This window comes from Choloepus didactylus, chromosome 17 (assembly GCF_015220235.1).
Source record: "Choloepus didactylus isolate mChoDid1 chromosome 17, mChoDid1.pri, whole genome shotgun sequence".
Lineage (NCBI taxonomy): Eukaryota > Metazoa > Chordata > Mammalia > Pilosa > Megalonychidae > Choloepus > Choloepus didactylus.
Window position 1 is genome coordinate 3,236,123 of NC_051323.1, and position 18,180 is coordinate 3,254,302.

Consider the following 18,180-nt stretch of genomic DNA (forward strand, 5'->3'; position numbering starts at 1 on the left):
GTTAAGGAAGGAAATGAGAATATCACACATGTAGGGCAAGAGAATACAGTTTTGTTAATATTTTTTTTAGAAAAGCTAAAATCATGATTCTTATACAAGTATAAAAATTAATATAATTTATTTTGCTCATAATGATATGAGGGAACCAGTCCAATATTATAATCAGTTCAAAGGAAAAGTCAAAACACTAAAGATATATTTAGAGAAAAGGAATGTAGAGATGAATTGCAAATGGAAATAAAAGTGCCTTTTTAAGGGGAAGGGGGCAATTTCATGATCACCAGATAGGATAGAATCTATCTATTGCCTACAATTTACAAAATTTTGGAAATAGTAAAAGGACCATGAACAGGGCAATAATCTGACAACACAAAAGTTTAAGTTATAGATGATGGATAGTTTTCAACTGAAGCTTTTGATAAAATTTTGAGTTATTTTTAATCTTTTAATACAACAAAGGATGTTATGAAGACCAACCTTGTGTATGTGTCATTTCACACATGTGGGAATATGATGACTTGAACACAAAACCTCTGACAATATAGGTAACAGTGAACTTTTAGTGAGTTTTTACGGGTCACCCACCTTAAAAGAGAATTATAGAAATAGGACAACAATCAAAGGAATATGAAATTCAGTAAAAAGTTTTGCATACAACATAAGATCAACACCTTCCACTTAATCAGCATCATCCACTATGATTTAAGCATTTTTCAGTGAGCATAGATAGTTAAGGCATTTACGATTGTTATTTTAATGCAATGATAAATAAAAATGCTTATCAAACAAAGAAGTTAGAGCTGGAAACCAACTTAAATAACAATGACCAGAGAGGCTTGACTGGAAAACAGGCTCCATGAAAGTAAAATGTAAGGGAGAAAGGTGACCTGCCATGTGGGAAGACATTTTTAAATTTTTTTAAATTTTTTAAATTCAATTTTACTGAGATTGTTCACATACTATACAGTCATCCAAAGTGCACAATCAGTTGCCCATAGTACCATCATACAGCTGTGCATCTATCACCATGATTAATTTTTTTTCAATGTTTAGAACATTTCATTACTCCAGAAAAGAAATAAAGACAAAAAAGAAAACAGAGTTTCTCCCATAGCCATATCCAACCCCCCTCCATTATTGACTCATAGTATTGGTATGGTACATTTGTTACTGTTGATGAAAGAATGCTAAAATACTACTAACTATAGTACATAGTTTGCAATTGGTATATTTTCCCTATATGCACCTCTATTATTGTTTTAGATATAGTGTCGTATATTATTTCTACTTCATGAAAGAGGTTTCTAATAGTTGTACAGTTAATCATGGACATTCACCACAAGATTCACTGTTTTATACATTCCCATCTTTTAACCTCCAACTTGCCTTCTCATGACATACATGACTCTGAGCTTCCCCTTTCCACCACATTCACACACCATTCAACACTGGTAGTTTTTCTCACAATAACATGTTACCATCACTTCTGTCCATTTCCAAACATTTAAGTTCAATCTAGTTAAACATTCTGCTCATAAAAAGCAACCATTCCCCATTCTTTAGACTCATTCTATATCCTGGTAACTTATATTTCATGTCTATGAGTTTACATATTATAATTAGTTCATATCAGTGAGACTATAAAATATAAAATATTTGTCCTTCTGTGTCTTATGTCTTTCACTCAATGTAGTGCTCTCAACATTTCTTCATCAGCCCCCTTTTTTCTTTATGTTTGTTTTTTTAAGATGGTTTCCTTCACCCACCATACATTCCATCCAGAGTAAACAGTCAATGATTCCCTTTGTAATCACATATTTATGCATTCTCCACCATCACCACTGTCTGTATAAGAACATCTCCATTTCTTCCACAAAGAAGGAGGAAGAGTCAAGTAAGGCAGAGAGACAAAAGAAAACAGGAAAAGAAAGGAAAAAAAGACAGCTAAAAATCAAGAAAAAGAAAGACAGAATTAAACTTAAGTACAATAAAAGTCAGACCATATCACCAATACCAAAAGTCTAGATCCCTTTCTTATGTCCCCATCGTATAGGCATTTAGCTTTGGTATATTGCCTTTGTTACGTTAAAGAAAGAATAAAACAGTGTTTCTGTTAACTATTGTCTCTAGTTCACACTGTATTTTTCCCCAATATCACCCAATTTTTAACACCTTGCAAGTTTGACATTCATTTGTTCTAACTCACATAAAATATATATTTGTACATTTTATCACAATTGTTGAACACTAGGTTTCACTGAGTTATACAGTCCAGGATTTATCTTTCCTCTTTCCTTCTGGTCTCCCACATGTTCCTAACTTTCCTCTTGCAACTATAATTGCAGTCATCTTTGTCCAGTGTAAATACAGTGTTGTGCTACCATCACCAAGAATTGTGTTCCAAACCTCTCACTCCTGTTTTTTCCTATCTGTCTGTAGTCTTCCCTTTAGTATTTCCTATACAGCAGGTCTCTTATTGATAAACTCTGTCATTGTCTGTTTGTCAGAGAATATTTTAAACTCTCCCTCATATTTGAAGGACAGTTTGCCAGACATTGGATTCTTGTTTGGTGGTTTTTCTCTTTCAGTATCTTAAATATATCACACCACTTCCTTCTTGCTTCCATTGTTTATAATGAGAAATCCACACAGTCTTATCAAGCTCCCTTTCTATGTGATGGATTGCTTTTCTTTTGCTGCCATCAAGATTCTCTCTTTGTCTTTGATGTTTGATAATCTGATTAAGTGTCTTGGCATTGGTCTATTCACTTCTATTCTTTTTGGGGAATGCTGCACTTCTTGGATCTGTAATGTAATGTCTTTCATAAGAGATGGAAATTTTCATTGATTATTTCCTCTATTATTGCTTCTGCCCCTTTTCCTTTCTCTTCTCCTTCTGGGACATCCATGGCATGTACATTAATGTGCTTCATGTTGTCATTCAATTCCTTGAGATGTTGCTCATATTTTTCCATTCTTTTCCCTATCTATTCTTTTGTGTGTAGGATTTCAGGTGTCTTGTTCCCCAGTTCCTGAGTGTTTTCTTCTGCCTCTTGAGGTGTGTGTTGTATGTCTCCACTGTGTTTTTCATCTCTTTTGTTATGCCTTTCATTTCTATAGATTCTGCCAGTTGTTTTATCAAATTTTTGATTTCTCCCTTATGTTCACCCAGTGTTTTCTTTATATCCTTCATCTCTTTTGCCATAATGTCCTTGAACTCATTGATTCGGTTTTTCAATTGATTTACCATATTTCTTTGAAAACTTTAATTGGTTGTTTCATTGAACTGAAGCAATATCTCAACTGTATCTTAATTGAGGTGTTAGTTTGTTCCTTTGACTGGGCCATACCTTCATTTTTCCTAGTGTAATTTGCAGTTTTCTGTTGTCTAAGCATCATTCCTTGGTTACCCCAATCAGATTTTTCCACATCAGAGTGGGTTCAAGTCTCAGAAAGGGGTTATATTTAGCTTCAATTTTCCCTGAGGGCATATCTTAGACTGACAGTCTTTCCTGTGAGGCCTCTAGTCTCTCTGCTTTTACTAACATGCCCAGCAAGTGGTGCCTGTCAACCTGTCAGTCCCAATTTGTTTAAGGAAGTGTGACCCCTTTAGTTCACAGCTTAGGTTGTTTCTGTTTTGGCTGTTTTCCCCCAGGTGCTGGGGTCCAAGTTCTGAAGGGAAGGCTGGCACTAGATCTGGTCCCACCTCCTTCCTTTTAGGGAAGATACACCAACTAGGGAGTTATCATCTGCATTTGAAATACTCCTTCGTCTCTCTGACTCTGTTAACTCCACCCCTGCCTGGGTCAAAGGGGTGCAAACTGAAAATTGTTGAAGCTTTCTCCATTGAGCCACTTACATAGAGAAAGAGAAAAAGGGAAAGAAAGCCACCTTTCAGAGCTAGTCCATGGAACCCTGGTTTTGCCTATTAGAGAGAGCACCTGGTCTTCTCAGCTCCCTTTACTGGGGCCAAGTGTTTTCTGGCTCTTTAAGGTGAGTCATCTCTAAAAGCCTCTGTATTTTTCCATCTTTTTTAAAAATGTTTATTTTTCCATCAGCCCCATCTTCTGTCCACTGGGAGTGACCTCAGGGTACTTTGCTGCTTGTTAGGGTCTTGTCTATGTTTGTAGCTTGTGTTCAGCAGTCCACATTTGTTAATTAAAACCCCAGTTGGAGCTGGGCTGAGCTATATTCACTTGCTCTGGGAATGCTGCTTTCTCCTACAATGAGGTCTTGCCACTCAGCCTTCTGTGGGAGGAGGGGGCTCCCGGTGAGTCTCCACAGTTTTTAATCACAGATTTTATGCTGCAATCTCAGCCATTGCACCCAATCCAGGTTGGTGTACAATGGGAGGATGATCAAGGTTGTCCCCAAGCAGTTGTACCAGATTATTTACTTGTTGTTCCTGGTTGTTTATTTACTAGTCATTCCTGCACCAGGGGACTAACTAAATTATATACCTCTCTATGCTGCCATCTTGCTGCTCACCAAGGGGGAATTTTGAATATGAAGGATCAAAAGTTTAATATTGGGAAGCTCCATTATTAGAAGGTGATGTCACAACTGGAAAAAGATTATAGGAGGAGTAATTAAAATGGGAAAATTTTCTTCATCAAGAAAGCACATGCAAGTGAGAATCAATTCATCAGGGTGTAAAATTTACTAGATGTTTCCCCAGAGTGTAGAGAAAGAATTTTATTGGTCCTGTCAATTGTTCTATCAATAAAACTGATGAAGGTTTCTTTAATGCAAACTTTTGAAAACATTTATAAAAGATTTCACACTATTTTGTTCTTTAATATCTATAAACAAGGGATTCAGAAAAAGCTAAGTCAATTAATACTTTGCTTTCCCTGAAAACCTTCCCAGGAATGAGGCAGGAGATGAGGCTTCTCAGATGGAGGAAACATAAATATATATGGCTGTTTTGGGAAGAAGCAACTGGCACTGCAGGACTCAATGAACCATAGCCCTGTGAGGAGGTTTGTGTTTTAGGCTGAAGCACTGAGTACCAGGAAGATGAGGAGTTGGATTGTAATACCATCTTGCTCACCCATCTGAGGCACTCAGGCTCCATCTCCAGGGAAACCTCATTAATAGAGTCTGAGCAGACAACCTAGACCCCAGGAGTGCATGAAACTCATCAGAGACTATGAAGGCAAACATGCCTGTTCATTGAGTTGTGACAACAAATAATGAAAGAAAGGAAATAAAAATATCATTACTACAGGAATTGTAATTTTATTTCTGCAAAATTCCCAGAAATCATCTTAGGACTAATTTCTATCAAAGTTCATCAAAATAGCCACATTGTATATATATTTATTGTCAATGATACTTTTTAAACCAGTTGCAATCAACTTGAAAACATAAACTTTTTAAAATAAAATATATGTGTCTGTGAGTGCAAAATTTCAGAACTTAATGGAACTTATAAATATGATATCAGAACAATCAGAACTGACAGGTATTGTGCATCTGCTACCAGGCCACTGCAATAAAGTGTTTAATACAATTTTTTTTCTAGTGCATATAAAATTTATGTTTGTACTACAAGGTAGCTTTTAACTCTTTGGTAGTATGAAGTTTTAAAAATAATGTACACATCTTAATTAAAAACACAATGCTGCTAAAAAATGACAACAATAAACTGAGCTCTCAGCAAGTCATAACATTTTGGCAAGTATATGGTTTTGTCATGATCTGGATGGCTGTTGAATGATCAGGGTGTAGTTGCTGAAGGTTTGTGATGGCAGTGTTAACCGTTTAAAATAAGGTAATAAAGTGTCACATTTGTTGATGCATATTTTCAAGCAAGATTTCTCTGTAGCATGTGGTGCTGTTTGATAACATTTTACCCACAATAGTTCCTCTTTCAAAATTGAAGTATATCCTCTCAAACCCTGTCACTGCCTTGTCAACTAGTGTTATGCAATATTTTAAAACCTTTGCTGATGTTTCAGTAATGTTCAGGGCACCTTAACCAGGAATAGATTCCATCCCAGGAAAACAGTTTCTTTGCTGATCCATAAGAAGAAATTCCTCACTCATTAAACTAATTCAGAGCCTCTTCAGACTCTACTTGTAATTCTAGTCATCTTGCTATTTCCACCACATTTGTAGTTACTACCCTGCAAAGTCATCCATGGTGGTTGGACTCTACTTCTTCCAACCTTCTGTTAATGTTGATATTTGTTTTCTTCACATGAATCACTAGTGTATTTAGTGGGACCTAGAATGGAGTGTCCTTTCAAGAAGGTTAAGAAGGTTTTCAACCAGCTGTGCCCAGACCCATCAGAGGAATCACTATCTATGGCAACTATAGCCCTTTCAGATATGCTTCTAAAATAATAAGTTCTGAGAGAAAAATGACTCCTTGTTCCATGGCTTGTGAATGGATGTGTTATCAGATCTCTCATTTTACCTCTCCATCACTGTTCTTGGGTGGAAAATTGCACTACTATTTTGAAAGAGATCTTTTATTTCTGAGCAGTAGATCTAACAGTGGGCTTAAAATATTCATTAACCATTTTGTAAGCATTTGTTGTGTCTTCCAGGCATTCTTGTTCCATTTATAGGACACAGGCAGCACATATTTAGCATAATTCTTAACAGTGCTAGGGTTTTGGAATAGTAAATGAGCTTTGCATTCAACTTGAAGTCACCAATTTCAAACGCCCCCAACAAGAGTTTCAGCCTGTTCTTTCAAGTGGAAGCAGCAGAGAAAGGAGGTTTCTATGAATGTGAAAGTGTCTTTAATTTTCACATTTCCATTTTTCTCAACCTTTCCTTCTGCCTATCCATATGACTTCTTCATTTCCTTTAAAAAAGTGTGCTGATTCCAAAAATCCCAGTAATTAATTTGCTTGAGATGAAGTGCAGCAAATAAGTTAATTTATCCAAATCAAAAGAATCTTCCTCAGGCAAAATCAAGATGGTATTCTCATAAACCCATTCCCAGTATGACAGAGAGAGATGTTACTTCTTTAAGAGAAGTAACTAAAGGAAACATTCTGGATTTCCTTATTATCCAGCGCAGTGGTGATCCTGATGGAATTTTAGAACACATAATACGCTTGCTTACTCAATAATGTGGTTCATCTCTTTAGTTCTCCCAAATACTGATGGGCTAGAAGGAATGCTGTATAATCTGGAGTCTCTTAACAGTGTTATAAAGCCCCAAGTCCTTCAGATGATCTGAAGATTTCAGGAATTTAAAGAGGAAGTTCAAAACTGATGAAAATGTCACGGAGAGAGCTCATATATATCCAGGGAAATAGGGTTAAAGAATAAGAGAAATGCTGTTGGAAAATGAGTATCATGAAGGACATGGAAAGAAGGGAAAATAGCACTAAACAGAAATAGTGTAGGAAAGGACTCTCAGTGACATTGGCACTTACATTTGAAGGGAAACAGGGAAAGAGGGTGTGTGGGAGAAAAGAGTAAGAGTGGAAGACAATCTTCTATGCACAGGGCTTAGAAGATGAAACGCCATATGTTGGAAGGACCAAGGATAGAGGGTAATTGCAAAGGAAGAAGGAAAACTGGGAGATGATGGCATCAAAATCAAATACAAAACTTCCAGAGTCTTGGAGGCACACAGAAGAGAATCATCTGTCACACTGGACACTTCTTTACAGGGTAGAGATAGAAGTTTATTTGCTCAGAAATGTGATCTGTCTGTGTGAAACATGGAGGTTTTTTTTGTCACAGAAAATGCTTCACAATGTCTGTAAAATAACTTTACAGCATTTTTCTTTAGTAATCTTCCACAAAGAGATCCAGAATATGTCAAGTCCCTTAACATTCCCCTCTTTCTGAAACCTTCTGAGAAATCATTCAGGAGACACAGGCTTTGGGGCAGACAGAGGAAGTGTGCATGTTCAGGGCTGTGAGGGAGGAAACAGCTGCTGCAGCAGGACTCACTGACCAACAGCTCTGGGGAGGAGGTTTGTGTTCAAGGATGAAACACTGTGGGAGGAGAGCTGTAATCTTGCTGACAGTAATACTCAGCTGCATCCTCAGGCTGGAAACCACTGATGGTGAGAGTGAAATCTGTCCCAGACCCACTGCCACTGAATCGGTTGGGGATCCCAGATGCCCGGGTGGATGCGTAGTAGATGAGCAGTTTAGGAGGCTGTCCTGGTTTCTTCTGGAACCAATTTAAATAGTTCTTCTTGTCAGAGCTGTACAAAATACTCTGACTCGACTTGCAGTTGATGGTGGTGGTCTCTCCTGGAGACACAGCCAGGGAGGCTGGAGACTGGGTCATCACAATGTCTCCAATGGCACCTGCAAACAAGAATGGACAAAGATCACATATTGAATATAACATATATTACAATATTTATGTTAAATTTTGATTTCTTATGTATCATAAGTTTTAGACCAATTTTGGATGAGTTTGATCTTTCACATATTAAAATCATTTTTCCAACTTTTTAATGATCCTAGTCCTCTGAACCTCTCACCTGAGACCCAGAGCACCAGGAGGATGAGGAGTTGGGACAGTGGCTGCATCTTGCTCACCCGTTTGAGGCTCTCAGTCCCCATCAAAAGCGAAACCCCATTAATAGAGTCTGAGCAGCCAGGCTTGTATCCCAGCAGTCTATGCAAAGCATCAGAGAGTATGAAAGCAAATATGCCTGTGCAGTGAGTTGTGAAGACAAAGAAGAGAGAAAGGAGACAAAAAATATCACTAACATAGGAAATTGTTTACATGCCAAAGGATCAGAATTTAATTTGACCATAAATTTCAAAACACTTAGCAAAATTTGAAATTTAAAATATTTTGTAATCAACTCAATTTTTCAAACCAAATGCAATCAACTTGAAAACATAAACTAATTTTGTAATTGAATATATGTGTTCAGGAATGTATGATTTCAAGATGTGATATCATGAATATACATGGGATGTATATTCGCTAGATATATTCAGTAGAAACTTTGGAATACATGTCAGTGGATAGAATGAGGTTGTATTGCACAGATTTATATCTTTGTCTCGGATTCTTTGGTGAATTTTAAATTTATACATGAAGCTTCTATTGGACATCTCAAGGCCCCTGAATATGTCCAAATCCAGACTTAGGATAGCTCCCTTTAAGCAAACAGTATATGAAAATGAGTCACCAGATGCCTAGCAATCACTGTAGACATGGACCTTTAGATCAGCCAGATTCTCAAATCACAATTTAAGTCATTCCAAACCACTTTGTCAATCACAGACATGTCAGGTGTCACAGCTCCACCTGGGGGCTAATGAGGGAAATAACTTCATTTCCCAAATTCTAATGGAAGAGTTCTTCATTCATTTTGTAGAAAAACAAAATGAAACAGAACAAAAACAAAATTAGCCATACCATGAATCTTCTGGGCACGGTGTTAAGTTACAAAGAAATCAAACAGAACCCCTGACCTCATAAAGCTTTCCTTTCATTGGGAGGGACAGATAATAAACATAGAAATCAACTCTGCCACCTTTTTGAACCTGAACCCTCTGGGATTTCTTACCTGTGGCAATGTTGGGACTCAGGGTAAGTGGGGCAATACATGTTCAACTATTTCATTTCATTATTATCATCCCTCACCATGAAAGGGCTCAGACAAACAGAGAACATTTTCATTGGCAACAAAATTCTTCCTCTCTCAGGATTTCAAATTTAGCAACAGAGAAACACCTCTAAAATACACAAGGACTTCTGTTGAGGAGCACCTTCCCAAGCATGTTTTATTTTTCCATGTCTAATAAATGAGTCCATTTCTCTATAGTTCATCTTCCTATGAGAGCATCACTTTAGGTGAGGATCCCTTTGTCAGGAATTCAGGAATGAGTTTCAGCACAGACCCACTGCCCCTTGAAAGTATTCTTACCCAGTCAAATGCTTGCAGGGTTACTGGTCCAACACATGCTGGGTTTACTGGGTGACAGTATACAATTTTGCCTTCATTTCCCTGTGTTTTGCCTTGTCTTCCAGGCAGATATCTTTACATTTATATAAATTCTTATATCTTCTAATGTAAACTTTGACACTATTCCTTAACATTGATAATTTTACTGCTTCGATACAGTAGACTCACTTTCCCAACATTATAAATATTGAAATATTTCATATACTAATGAATGACAATTTGATAAAACAGCATATAAAATAGACAGTGAATGGTGCAGGGGTCCAGCTTAAAATGTGGGGCCAGGAATGTCCATTTTGACAAGGAAACAACTGAGCTGATGCCTGGATGCTTGAGGGAGTTGGCCATGCAAAGTTCTGGGAGGAGTAGAGAACCTCTTCAAATGCAGAAGACCTGGGAGAGGACATGATTTGGCATGTTCAGGGAGGAACAGAACAGTGTATGGAGAAGTTTAAATGCAAGAACATATGGGTCAATGGTGGTAATTAATTCATGCATTTACCAAATATTTTATATGGCATATTAACAGTACAAAGAAAGAGAAATGTGGAAGCCATAAGCATTTCTATGCCAACTGGGAAGTTACACTTCCATCTTCTCCTTCTTTGAAGTCATGTAATGATTTTAAAAACAAAATTGTCCAAATATTACCCAATGTCAAAGATACAATTGGGGCCATGTGTTATCTGGTAAATAATGCAGTAGGATAATATGCTGTGTCCTAAGCTGGCCTTGAAGATTTCTCACCCCTGATTATACATGCCTCTCCCAGCTCTTCAATTTGACAGTAATTTTTGTTCTGCTGAGAAGGGGTTGTCCAGATGTAAGGAATTCAGTCACGTAGGAAGATTATCACAGATGTATTGAACTAATCACAAAAGCCTTTTATCTGAGTGTAGAGGTTGGAAAGAGTGATGCCAGAAAGATTCAAAACATGAGAAGTTTCAACAAGAGAAAGATTCTCTGATGCTGAATTTTGAATGGAGAAGGCAATGGCAAGGAATGGGTGCAGCCTCTGGGAACTGTCAGCTGACAAGGAAACAGGGACCTCAAACATACAATTCCAAAGAACTGATTCTGTCACAACTATGTGGGATTGGAAGAAGATATCAAATTCTGGAAAGAATGTAGCCCCAATGACAACTTGATTTTTGCCCTGAAATACCCCAAGGAGAGAACCCACCACCTATGCCAGGACTTCTGATCTACAAAAGTGAGCTAATATCCTGCTATCTGGTAATTTGTTATGAAGCAATAGAGACCAATTACAGATAAAAATGAACCACAGGTTGAAAAGTGGGTCCTAAATCCAGATAGAAGAAGTTATCATCCCACTTCCCTCATGGTGAAGATGAGGCTGAAACCTCCATCTCCTGATGTGATGTGATGTGCCCTCTTCCTCACACAGTAATTTCCTAAATGTGTCCATGGCCACACGGTCAGGGCTGAATATTGCTCCATGAAAATACAAATAGGAAAAGAATCACATTTGAAGGTAGTCCTGGTCTCTGCTTTCTTGTTCTCCACAGTCATGTTCTGTGACTACTGATGAAACTCCAAGAAGGGAAATCTCCAAGAAAAGTCAGTGACCAGGCAGATATCAAAGTAGACTGTCTTTACTGCTGCCTGCAAATTGGATTAAGGCTCAGAAGTTCCAGATGCACAAATAAGAATATCTCTCTTAATATGAGGTGTCCCTGAACTGTCTGAATTGTCTTGATTTAAGGGGAAAGAACATGATATTCTTTAATTTGTTTTAGAATTTATAATTCTGAATCAGGGTTCAAAAATTTCACACCCCCCAATGTTCAAATGACATAAATCTCCTAATTATAGATAAAATCTATATGACAACCCATTGTACATTTTCTCAACAGAACTCACTCTACCCCACACTCTTACTGGGTAACACTCAAAACAACCATTTTACTCTTTCAGATATACCATTAGCATGAGCAAGTTTGGAGGTGATGATGACCCTCCTCCAGCTTCAACATCTTCAGGGTCCTCCAACACTTGCACATGCTCCATGAGACCTTTGGTCCACACTGTATACCCAATGCACAAAACAGGTTCTTAATTAATGTTTTAGATAAATAAGTGAATGGAATTAGTTATGAAATACTTAATTCGGGGACACAATTTTTTCAAACATTGAGATTTTATAGATAGATGCAATATTTGAGGAGTTGAAGGTAGAATTTTATTGCCAAACCATACGTATCCTTATTCTGGACTGAGTTTTCCCAAACTCTTTTAGTTTCCAAAACAGATACAGTGCTGCATTATAACCTTTGCAAAGAAATCTCAGGTGCCATTACTCTTATGCATATTTCAGGAAGCAGGTTTGGTATTCTAGCTTTGAGAACCAGATTAATCATTGACCTTGAATGATCAGATTTGGTGGCAAAAGCATAGAATATTGATATAATCAATTAACTGTTACCCTGCACATTTAAATTGCATTGCATTAACAGCAGCCATGGAATATTTTTATTTTCAGCGTACCTTATTGTCCATAATTAAATCCATGGAAATCAAATACAGCACAGCGTCCTGGATTCAATCCTTCACCAGTAAAAGGACAATAGTGAAAAGATACTTAATCTAAAACAAGGTCTGCGGTTTAGTTAATATTGATAAACAAATGTAAATTTCATCATTTTGAGAAAAGGCACCAAAGTTATATCAAATGTTAACATTTAGGGAAACTGGAGGAATTGTATATGGCAAGTCTGTAATATCCCTGCAGACTTCTATAAATCTAAAATAATTCCAAAATTAATTTTATTTAAAAAGCTCATGGAAAGATGCATTTGTAAAGCTGCTTAAACACTGGGTGGAACAAACTGACATCTGCACAAGGTTCTGTTGTGTAAGATAACCTTTCCACAAAGCCAGAACCCATTTTGACTGACATTGTAGATACTGCCTCAAATATTCAGTGTCAATCTTTGGAAGGTAAAACTGAGCATTACCTGCTAATTTTCTTTTGCTCATTTGACCCTTCATTTCAAACACATGTCCTTTAAGCAACCATTTTCAAACCAGGCATGTGGAACACAGGTGTGTTCAAAGATTTTCCAAGGTGTTCCTGGGAATGAATAAGTTTAAGGGAATTAATTTCTAGATATAAGTGTTCTGCTAAAACACTTCCTAAAGGGGATATGACCAAAAGAGTTAAGTTGTTTTGCTGACCAAGTTCACAGTCCTCCTGCTGCAATCTAATAAAGAAAGCTGGCACTCATCTTTCCTTGGGCATTTCATGCAGCATCAAACAAGAGAACTTTCTCAAATCACATCAGGATCAACATTGGGAAAGTGAATGATTCTAGAAAATAGGCAACAATCCCTCTCGAAGTCCTGTTGTTTCCAAAGTTTTGCCTTTCAACAATAATTAAGGAATACCTAATGTAATTGTCAACCCAAATACTCCAAAATGCTATCATGGAATTTGAAAATTAAATCATTGCTGGAAGTCTCTCATTTTTATTTCTTCAATTTCTGCCTTGCTTTTAATGTTTGCAATCTTTGTTTCTCCTAATTAAAATTCTCTGAGAACTGAAAAACTGACATTTTTGGCACTCTGTTGAATAACTTGATTAAAGATTTCCCTCTGAATTTCAAGAATATTTGAACAAAAGTTAGAAGATTTTTTTTAAAAGTTCATTTTCCTTGATCATGTCCACTTAGACTTAACTATGTACTTCTTGAATGGCACGAAATTTTATGTAATTCAACTGATAAATGGCAGCCAAGATAAAAGTTGTACACTGAAGTATATTTGTTTTCGTTCAGCATCTGCATATGTAAAAGTTGTTATTCAGTGATTTTGTGTGTACATGTGAGTATGCTAGTACATTTGTGTGTACAAAAGTCTATAATATCTGAATGTGCAGGACAAGCTTAACCAGGTAGCACTATTTGGGTGGCTTAAAAACAAAAGAATTTTATTATCTCTCTGCAGTTCTGAAGACTAGAAATCATAGATCAAGGTGTAGGCAGGGCCATGCCCCATGCACAGTCTCTAGTAAAGAATCTGTTCCATGCCTCTTTCCTGGTCCTGGTGGTGGCACCAACCCTTGATGTTCCTTGGCTTTTGACATCTTAATGCCAATCTCTGCCTGCAGGTTCACCTGGTCTCCTCTGCTGGGGCTGTCTGTGTCTGGTACAATTGTTCTCTTCTTTAGGGACCCCAGGCATATTGGGTAAGGGCCCACCTCCTCCAGGATGACCTCATCCTAATTTATCTAATCCACCCTGCAATGAGCCCAATGTCACATTCTGAGATCCTGGAGCTTAGGCTTCAACATATACTCTGGGGCACATCACACCTGTCTCAATACGTAGCATTTGCTGATTTTCACCAAATCAGCTTCCTTTTCAATTAATAACATTTACAAGTTATTTGAAGTAAGGAGATAGTAGGAGAGTGGAAACAGGTGTTAGAAGGTGATGCCCTTGAAAACAGAAGCAAGTCAGCCCCAGCAATCACAGAAAAAATTCCTTGCATTAAATCTGTCAATATGTGTCCTAAGCTCTATGTCTGTGGTGGAATCTTGACTGACACAGAGTTTGGTAACAAGAATGAGTTGCTGCTATAACAAATACCAAAATATGTGGAAGTGATTTTGAAATTGGATAACAGGTAGAGGCTGACAGAATTTTGAGGCAAAAGATTAAAAAGCCTAGATTTCCTCAAGCAGAGTACTGATAGAAATATGCACATTGAAGCTGCTTCTGTTGAGGGCTCAGAAGGAGATTAGGAACCATAACCTTAAACTGATAATTTTACTCAAGGTCACTTAATCAACAAGAATAATCACTGTTTCCTAGATTAGCTGCATATCACAATCACGTGGGAAGTTGTTGAAAATAAGAAAGTTCAGCAACATTTGGTCAAACCAGATGGAATTCCTACAATTAGAGTTTGGAAGTCTACAATTTAACAAAGTCTCCAGATTTTCTTTTAGACTATCTGCATCAGTCAGTGATTGTGCATTTAGAAACCAACAATGAAACATATAAGCAGTCCCAATGTCAACAAGAATAACAACAAAACCTATCTGAAATAGTTTTATGAAGATTAAATGATATATGTAATGCATATGACATTAAAATTTTAATTCCCTAGATATTCAACTAATGATTTAAATAAAATGACTGCTCAATTTTGAAATTAAAGATTTGTAGTTGCTATCATTGTGAGGTTGGTGAAACAGCAAGATGCTGAGAGTATTCAAGAGAATACAAGGCAAACTAGGTGATTCTGAGGTTTGAGGATATACTTATATTACAATAAAAATTGAGGATGTAATAGCCTGAGAAGGAAGAGGCACTTGTGCAGCATGGAAATGATGGTGCTCCCTAGTGTGGTCTGGGTTCCAGGCACTGCTCAATGCATTTTACATGTATTGACTCATGGCTCACAGCAACCCTACAAAATACATACAATTGTTATAACCACTGTAATATGAGACAGCCAACCCAGAGAGTAGTAAAATAGCTTAACTTCCCAGATCTAGCAAGGGAGAAAACTATAAAAACTAAAATTCATATTTAGGGATCAAGGTCATTGGGAAATTTGTACTCATTTGTTGATAGTTAGGTTTAGAGAGTAAGAGAAAGGTCCTTAGAAGGAATATGAATAAGAGATGACTTTTCATCTTTATTTATTTTCTTTGTTTTCAGAAGAAAATGCAGGAGTGAGCAAAGATGAGGTAGGAGTTTAAACAGCACAATCAGAAGACATTGAGCAGAAAGGTCTGGCTGGAAAGAGGGTCCAGTAGGGAGGGAGGGAAGGAGCAGTTCAGTGGTAAGGATTCTGAACCTGAAAGTATGAGTATTGTATCTTGGAAAACCCCCAGATATGGAGGAAAATAGCAGGGAACAGTGGAAGGGAAGGAGACTGAGAACAAGTTAAAATAGGAAAGTTTAATATCAAGAACTTAGGCAAGTGGATGTTGATTCATCAGGGTATCAATCTCACTGGTCCTATAAACCAGCAGGTGGACCTGAGGCATTGCATACTTCAATCATGTGCATCATCTGTACGGAACATGCTGACAGCATTCCTGACAATCCTCCTGACAATGTAAGGAACACAGAAGGTTCAGGTAGTCAGAATAATATCCCGCAAACATGTTCACAACCTAATCCTGGAGCCTGTGAATATGTTACCATAGATGACAAAAGGGACTTTGAAGCTGTCACTAAAGTATGGACCTTGAGATGGGGAGATTCTCCTGTATTATCCAGCTGGGCCCAATCTAGTCACATGAGTCCATAAAAGCAAAGAGCCTTTTCCTGCTGTGGCCTGAGGGTGATTGTGAGTATAGATGGTCAGAGAGGTGCAACATTGATAAGTATGAAGATCCTGGAAGAGGTTGACCAGCCAAGGAATTTTGTGGCCTGTAGGAGTTAGAAAAAAAGGAAGCAGATTCTCTCCTGAGGGTACCAGAATGTAATTAGCCCTGCTGTTCCCTAAATTTTATACTACTGAGACCCACTTTGGAGTAATGAATGTCAGAATTATAAAGTGAAAATTCCTTCATGTTTAAGTCACTAAGTGCATGGGAATTTGTTACAGGAGCAATAGGCAACTAATACAGAAATCTTTACTACATTTTCTTACAGTGACCTTAAAAAGAGATTAAAATGACAAGGAATCACTAATTGTCTCCTGAACCTTGAAAATTCTTCCCGAAATAAGTTAGGAGACACAAACTTCAAGGAGAAATGTGGATAATTCCAGGGCTGTGTGGACAGGAAACAGCTGCTGCTGCAGAGAATCACTGACAGAGCTACAGGGAAGCGGTTTGTGTTGGAGGCTGCAGCACTGTGGAAGGAGAACTATTATGTTTCTGACAATAAACTTCAAGTGTACCTGCCACTTGGAATCTGAAGATGTTAAGAGTAAATTCTGTCCTAGGCCCACTGGCACTGCATTGGTCTGAACACCAGATGTTGCAGGGGATGCCCAGGAGATGAGCAGCTTAGGGACCTTCCCCATTTATTTCTGGTACCAGGCTTGTTAGTCCTTGTGGTTGGAGATGGATACAATATTCTTGATGGACTAGCAGTTGATGTTGACAGACTGCCCTAGAGACACAGCCAAGGAGACTAGAGACTCAGTAATCACAGTGACCCCACTGGCACCTGCAATGAGAATGAACAATTACCAAACAGGAATGGATTATGTCAGCAAATTAAAAAAAACATATTGTTAACAATATTTTTCTTATGGTGTTACTTGCAACACTGACCCTATTTTATGTAGTACCCTCTATATGGGAAACAACTGTTAGTTCAGTTCAGTCTGCATTGAAAATCATGTTTCCTAAGCACAAGGCTATAAATCTGGTTCATTTAGGTTCTTTAACAACTTTCACTGGAGGACCCTAGCAGGAAAATCAGGAGCAGCTGGGTCTTTCCTATCATCTTTCTGCCATGGTTCACCAGTTGTAGCTGTGTTCACATTACACAGGAAGAAACCTACTTATAAAGCTATGGGCAGCTTGCTAAGTCCCAGAAGGGCCTATGAAAAGCTCACTGTGATGATGGAAGTCAATTGCAAAGACTGTGTGATGTGCATGTATAGAATGAAAGGAAGAGCTAAAAATATTATCACAGGAAATGTGAATGTTTGCCTAATGAAAGCCCAAATCAATGGATATCAATGGACAAAATTTCCAATAAAAGTTCATAAACAAGTTGAAATACAATATGTAATTTCAAAATCAATAATATTATGTTACACAAGCTACAAAGAGTACAAGGCAAAAAAAAGAAGAATCTCATTATTATGCATGTTTCCTTAAAAAAATTATAGATCAATGAAAAGATAGTGGGTTTCCTATAACCAACAAACATTTTAATACCAAAAGAGATTTGTTGTGAATATACCATACTCATTGTAAAGGAGAAATACTCAAAGAATTATTTCCCTTATAAGAGATTATTTATCAAAAGGTGAATTTGTAAATGAAAGGCGATCATTGACAACTGCCACAAACATTAACAAGAATTGACCATAACGCATCTGCAAATGGCTTAAAATTAAGCAAAATGTAATCAACCTCAATTTCTATGAGCACTTCATGTTGTAACACTTAAAAAGTCTAATAATCTAAAATATTGGCTGGTTAGTGCAACACCAAAGACATCTCACACAATACTGATGTGTGAACATAAATACATACATCAACTGCCTTTGTGTCTGTGGACACAGGACAATACATACAATAGTTCTGATGAATAGTGAGAC

The 18,180-nt window shown here is 37.4% G+C and overlaps 1 gene segment (V, D, J or C); it reads right to left on the reverse strand.

Annotated features, from left to right (window-relative positions):
• Positions 1–7,860: 7,860 nt before the first annotated feature.
• On the reverse strand, positions 7,861–8,595 carry LOC119512265. The segment is given in 2 exon segments: positions 7,861–8,292; positions 8,472–8,595. Coding segments are annotated over 2 exon segments (417 nt in total).
• Between the last annotated feature and the right edge of the window lie 9,585 nt (positions 8,596–18,180).